The sequence below is a fragment of the Ailuropoda melanoleuca genome, chromosome 14, assembly GCF_002007445.2.
Source record: "Ailuropoda melanoleuca isolate Jingjing chromosome 14, ASM200744v2, whole genome shotgun sequence".
Classification (NCBI taxonomy): Eukaryota; Metazoa; Chordata; class Mammalia; order Carnivora; family Ursidae; genus Ailuropoda; species Ailuropoda melanoleuca.
Window position 1 is genome coordinate 106,222,040 of NC_048231.1, and position 6,996 is coordinate 106,229,035.

Here is a 6,996-nt window from a genome sequence, read left to right on the forward strand (position 1 = left end):
GCAGGGGGACCTGGACACGGGCACAGGCTTTGTTTTGTGTCCTATCCTGAAATCCCTCCAACACCTGCTGGTTGATCTCGCTTGCGGTGCCCCCGAAAACAGCAAGGCAGCTCACGCCAACAACAAACCCTTTCACGGGGGGCATGAGCCAGTGGTGCTGGCCACAGTTCCGGGGGGATGCCTGCCCACCGAACGGGAGCTTCATCCCGTCTGGAGGGCCCCCCCCCGACAGGCAATGAGCTTGCTGCCTGAGGAAGCCAGGTGCCCACCTGGGGCCAGGAGTGGGGGCTTCAGGGCTCGGTCAGGCCTCGTCATCTGGGGTGACCTTGGCTCCATGCCCTGACCTTGGCTCCCTCTGTGCCTGGGGCACGGACACGAGGGTTGGAACAGATGCACGTAGAGGGAAGTTCTGGGCGAGCAGAACCAGGCTGGCAGGGAGAGCCCAACCGGCTGGTTTGTGCTGGAGGGAGGCTGAAAGCAAAAGGAATCCATCCAGTACCCTGAACCCAAGGTCTTTAATCCCTGGTGCCTGGGTATCTGCCGACCCGAGACCACCACGTTCAAGAATGCAGCTTAGGGGGCTCCCCCACCTCCCCCCTCCCCGCTCCAGGAAAGGCCCCAGGACTTTGCACGGCCAGAGGAGGGGAGCCCGACCGACAGCGGAGATGCCCACCAGCTCCTCGGCCCTCCTCTGTGGCCCAGGTGAGCCCCGTGCTGAGGGTGTCCACAGACACGGTTGCCCTGTGGGGATGGGGGCTCCACAGATGGGGCCGGGGGTGGAATTCAAGACGGTAAATATGGGGAGCTAGTGGCCAGGAGAGCTGGGTGGTTGGCTCTTCTGTTATTTAAGCGAGGCGGAAACCAAGAGCCCCACGGTGACAGCAGCCAACTGCTCCTCTCACGTGGGACGTGGATCTGTCATCTATTTATAGGGAGACGAGTGTCTGCGTGAAGCAGCCTCCGGCAGGAACGGCCGGCCCGCGTAGAAGTGACACATTCCGCTCCGCTCAGCAAACACCGATGGAGTGTCTGCTCCAAATCAGCCTGTCCACGGGGCGCTGCGGGTCCCGTCCACACAAGCAGGGGCGTCTGAGGGCCACGCACCGACACCAGACCAGAGACCCGACGCAGGCTGAGTGTCCGCGGCCGCCGCTGAGCCAAGGTGCTCGGTGATGCCTCACCCTGCAGCACTGGCGCGGGACCTGCCTCTCTCCTGGCCTCCGCACGCCCCGCTCCCACCCCGCGGAGGAGGAACGTGCCTCCTGGGCTGAGGTCAACCGCCCGCTGTCCCGGCTCCCAGCAGAAGCCTGTCCTGCCAGGACCCATCGGAGACCCTCGGCCAGGTGAGACACGGCAGCAACCCCCTCCGAGGAACACGGTCGGCTGCAGAGGGCCAGCCGTGTTCTCAAGGGCACGTGCGGCCTGCAGGAGAGGGGCGCTCAGGGCCAGAAGAACGATCCACGTCTACTGCACTAGGCATGGGGCCTAGACGCGGAGGTCAGGCGTGCCCCAGGGAGGGAGCCCGAGGTGCGTCTTCACCCCCGGAACAGCAGTCAGCCCGCAGAGACGGGTCCTGCTCACCCACCCTGGGCTCCAGAATCCCGGCGCCGCGATCATCCAGGTATCGCCGTGTGGGAGGGGTCCGTGGACACAGAGACGCTGCAGGGCCGGAGGGGCCGCTGCGTCCAGCCTTGGCTGAGGACGGCGGTGACGCTGAGAGCTACACTCTTATTAAAGCTTCTGGCTGTGACTCCCAGTGAACTGCTAAATTGGGAGGCCACCGCGGACGACGGTGAGCCCGCCAGCCAGCTGTGTCTACAAGGTCTCTGAGGACTGCTTCCTGCAGGGCTGGGTCCCGCCGCTCCTCTCCCACCAACTCCTGCCTCCCGTGTCGGGACCCCTGTTAGCAACAAGAACGTCCACGTCCCCGGACTGCTGCGTTACATCCAGTGCTTTGCACAATTCTTACCCGTTCATACATTTAAGAGACATTTTCTTGGTGCCGGTCAGACTGGACACACAGCCACACGTGAGGAAGACGTGCTCTTGGAAGATGTTCTGCGGACGAAGAAGCCAGCCAGCACTCCTCACAGGGCAGACAAGGCTGCGGCGGGAGAGGTGTCTGTCAGGTTGGTGTCCTGGAGTGACCCCGCATCCTGTCTCCTGGCCCCTGGTGGCAGGTGTCTGGCAGCGGCTGCTGGGGCCAATCTTCTGTGGCTTCTGGTGGGAAATGTGTCCTCCTGACAGCATCCAAGGGAAAACACGCCCCAAAGGCACAGGCATAGAGCCACTGGGCTTCTCCCGCGTGATTCTGACAACTTTGGCTGGGACCCCAGGCCAGAGGCGGCACAGGGGACACTGGGGTCAGACATTCAAGTGGCAGGAACTTCATGATGGAACTGGTTTTGAGTCTGGTTTGACATGTTATAACTGTGTTCCCCGGTGGAGGAGCTCAGCAGAGGCCCACGGGAGGGGTGCACTCTGTGCCGGGGCTCAGCCCTGGGGTCACACCCTGCCTAGTGCATCAGGAGGACCAGACCACCGGTCCCTCCCTCCGAGAGCTGCTGGAGGTCGGGGTGCAGAGACCCCCAGGACTGCACCCTCTCACTGGGGGTCCTTTGAGAGGAGGGCCCGGCCACCCTCACGGCACCAAGGGCATACGGCCAATCGGCCTGGGGCTCTGTGGTCTGGGAGCTGCCCCACCCCCTGACCAATGAACCTGCGAGCTCCTAACATTTTTCCAGACAGTCTCCTTTCATTTAATGTGGTCACTTGTGAAAATTTCACCTGGAAATTGGGTGGTGCTGGGGGGCCGGGGGCGTGCTGCGTATGCTAACGGGTGGCCGGCTGCCCCCAGGGTGCCCGGCCATGTCCCTTCTCGGGAAACATAGCTGAGGAGTCAGTGTGTCATCATGGACACTTCCCCAGCCTGTTCCTGGGCAGGACCACGTTTCCAGATGTGGTCTGTGCTGGAAAACACCCAGGGCTGGGCTGGGAGCTGGCAGGCAGCATCTGCTGGCCTTGGCACTGTGAGTGCCCTGACCTGGGGTCAGTTCCAGGCCCAACAACCTCGAGAGCACAGACGACAAAAGGCAGGACAGCAGTGATGGACTCATCAGTCCCCTGCTTCACCGCTGACGTCGTAAGTGAACGAAAGCTAATTTCTAAGAATGGCTGGTAACGACCGCCTTGCTTCCGCACTGGCCCCGCAGCCCAGGGACCCCGCTGCGCGGACGCGCCCACGCCTGCCCTGGACAGATATTCAGTAAGCAAAGGTTCTCCGTCCGCACGGCCGTGCTGCCTGTTCCGCCCGCGGCTGGCCTGCTCTGCTGGCCTCTTTACAGCCGCTTAGGATCCTGACTCCTTTTGATAGAAGCAAATACATGTCGATAGGGCAGACTTCAGCAGCGGGAACGAGGACTGCTCTTGGATGGGTCGCCCGGGGTCTGTGAAGTGGGGAATCTGTGTGGTCCGGGCAGCACCTGGGGCCTGGCCTTTCCGACAGGCTCAGACCCTGGGGGCTGCACAACCCTTTTGTGCTGGAGGAGGGCCCGAGGCCTGAGGGCCCGTAGCCACCCCCACCCATGTTTCCACTCGCTGGCCCTGCCCTCCCCTTCCCTCCCACCCACATGCCCAGCCTGCGTCTCCTCTTACACCGGTTTTCAGCTGTCTCTGGAACGCTTGCCAGCACACACACGGAGCAAACCACAGGGATGATGAGAACTCCCCCTGCAAACAGGATGCTTGGCTTCACGCCAAACGGTCCGCCCCACCCAGCCCTGCGTTAACAGGACACCCCTGGAGCTCCCGCCGCAAACCCTGCTGTTGCCTCGGGGCTTCGTCGAGGGGGAGCATGCCACTGTGCCACTGACCACAGCCAGGGGACAGCTGTAATTGGGTCTGAACCTTGCTGGCCTTCTGGAACCGGTTTTCACAGCACACGGCCAGGCTAGCGCCTGGCCTGGCGTTTGTCGAATTGGTCAGCATCCCTGGTTTCAGAACTGAGCCAACAGACCCCGCTGATCACAACACAACACAACACAACAAACCGGAACCACCTCAAGCCTCCATTTGCCAAGGGAGCACCGCTCTCCAGGCCGGCTCCTGGGCTCCAGTGATGGGCCCCGGCTCTCAAGCCCACACCTCACCTCCCCAGGGAAGGCTCTCCACAGTGAGCTTCCCCAACGTGCAGTCCTGGGCCCACAAGCTCTTCATCCGACCGGACGCTGACCTTTCCTGGGCACCGCACAGCTCAGGCTGCCTTCTGGCGGCGCTGAGATGGGCTTGGTCAGCAGGGAGGATGCTAGGGCCCGCGTGTGTCCCCCAGAGGGGGACACTGAGCAGAGCTGGTTCAGATATTTTCGTTGCCGATAAACGGATGTTTCATATCTGAGAGGGGAGGGACCTTGAGGGGTTGGGGGGGGCACAAAGGACACACGCCCCCAGCACCCCTGCCACCAGGCTCTGGGTCTCAAGGGCGTGGCCTCTCCTGGCACAGCTGCTGTTGTAAGGAAGGTCGTAACTCTGGGAAGTTCTATCTGGAAGGCGTGCAGGGGACCAGCTCATACCGAGGGACCGTCTCCCTCCGCCATGTTTCATAACGACACTTGTCTTCCCCAAGACCTGGTATCACTCTCGAACCAGTGGGCTACTGCTCTTCCTTCTAAAATCCAAATTTTCAGTTTTATACCTTGGCCAGAGTTCAAATTGAGAAAAAAGAAATACCGGGGTTTTTTTTATTTTTGTTTTTTGAGAAAGAAGGAGAATTTAAAGCTGGCGGCATGTGGCATTTTTTCAACAGCAGTGGTTTCTCTAATTGCTCTGGCTGTCTGAAGAGTTCCCGCGAGCGGTGTCCGGGGAGGCCTCAGCGGACGCCTTCCATCACTGCGCTGGACCTGCTTGGAAACTGTGAGGCATCTTTGTATTTTTGGCTCTGATAATCTCTGGCTTGTGGGTGTGGAGAGATGGGGGATTTTCCAGTCCTTCCAGAGCAAATACAGGAAACTAAGTGAGCAGGGAAACCGTTCAAATACCGGGCCTCTTCCTTTCAAGCCTCTGCGACGCCATGATTGTTCCCTAAATAATGTCTCCAGAACTGCGTGTTGACCAAGGGACGGACTCAGCCAGGGTCTGTTCCCGGGACACCGCCCAGCGGGTACCACAGACCCTGAATGTGGGGCAGTCCCCCCCGAACCTACCGTCAAATGCCCGGCACGGGAGGGGCCCCTGAGGATTCCCCGCTCGAGAGGAAAGGAGCAGACAGACCAGACGTCCACGGCCAATCTGACCAAAACCGCACTTTCCCAGAAGTCTCCCTTTCAAAACACAGTCACGTACTGGATGATGTGGTTCCAGAGTCAGCCCAGGTGGTGCAGCTGCCAGTGATGGGGACAGGCTCCCCGGCTCCCCTCACCTCTGCTGCATGCCTGTGCCCCCACCCAGGGCAGTCGCTGTGAGAACAGGCACCACTGGAGGTGAAGTGCCCTGCACGGCACCCAGGACGCTCCGCCATCCCTACACGAGGCTCAGGGCCCCATCCAGCATCACCTGGGAGCTGCAGCTGAGCACAGAGCGGGGCTTCTGACCCAGCAGGGGGTCCCCCGGGTCCCAGACCCACAGGACAGGACCTGGCGCAGCGACACGTGTGCCTGTGCATACAGCAAGGCTCCCCAGCTAGCCCCCAGTGCCAGCTGCCAGCTCGAAACATTCTAGCAACTCTGCATTCCAGGGCTGGCGTCATGAAAACAACAGTTTTTGTTTTGCTTTGTTTTCTGTGCACTGTGCTTTTTCAGCCCACCTGGGTCTAAACTCAGCATCCAACAAGGATATAATGACAGGGAAGCCTTTGACCCTGAACCCTAGGTCTCCCTCGAGCTGCTAGGACACCGCAGGGACGGTTGCAGAAAGGCCTCCCTCCTCGAAGAGCTCCCCTCCTAGCCCATTGTCACCCGGCAAACGGGCACAGAATAGGAGAAGGGAGTCCGTACATGCTCAGAGACACAGGACTTTCTAAGGGTGACAAGACCATTAGAAGTCACCAGGGACCGTCAGAAAGATGTGCGGGTAGAGAGCCAGGTACGTCTGGAGAGTAGGTTAGAGCAGAGTCACCAAACCATTAAGAGTGAGGGACGCAAAGAGGAAGGCAAGTCCTGTGTCAGAAGAGAGTCCTGAGTGGGGGGCATGTTCCCAGCAAAGAGACCTTCCTTCCCTGCCCTTGCTTGGCCCAAATAAATGTATTTGGAATGCAGCCATCCCTGCATCACTTCTTAGGGAGCTCAAAGCCATTCCTTCATCCCTTCAAAGAACTTTGTGCTCCTGCCAAGTGCCAGTCTCCACGGGACAGGGGTGACAGATGTAGGCCCACCTGGAGGAGGAAGACACTGAACCAATGAGAGTATGTAGCAAAGGGGAGTGCATCACAATGGCCTGAATGCCTGCAGTCCCACCTGGCTGCTGCCCCATCACACCTGTCCACTGCCCCATCACACCTGCCCGCTGCCCCATCACACCTGCCCGCTGCCCCATCACACCTGCCCGCTGGCCCATCACACCTGCCCGCCTGCCCCATCACACCTGCCCGCCGGCCCCATCACACCTGCCTGCTGCCCCATCACACCTGCCCGCTGCCCCATCACACCTGCCCACTGGCCCCATCACACCTGCCCGCTTCCCCATCACACCTGCCTTCCTACCCCATCACACTTGCCCGCCTGCCTCATCACATCTGCCCGACTGCCCCATCACACCTGTCTGCTAGCCCATCACACCTACCCTCCTACACATTCACCTGCCCACCGGCCCCATCACACCTGCCCGCCTGCCTTATCACACCTGCAAGCTGCCCCATCACACCTGTCAGCTGCCCCATCAGAAATGCCAACCTGCCCCATCACACCTGCATGCTGCCCTATCACACCTGCCCTCCTGCCCCAAAAAAAAAAAAAAAAAAAAAAAAAAAAAAAAAAAAAAAAAAAAAAAAAAAAAAAAAAAAAAAAA

General features: G+C 60.1%; 1 protein-coding gene across 1 annotated transcript in view; it reads left to right on the top strand.

Annotated features, from left to right (window-relative positions):
- Nucleotides 1–665: 665 nt before the first annotated feature.
- Nucleotides 666–6,996, top strand: part of KCNG2 (potassium voltage-gated channel modifier subfamily G member 2) — a 55,820-nt gene continuing 49,489 nt past the window's right edge. Inside the window, exons 1-2 of the mRNA XM_034642221.1 lie at nucleotides 666–702; nucleotides 1,598–1,792. Of these exons, the coding sequence (XP_034498112.1) occupies nucleotides 666–702; nucleotides 1,598–1,792 (232 nt within the window). The remainder of the gene's footprint in view (nucleotides 703–1,597; nucleotides 1,793–6,996) is intronic.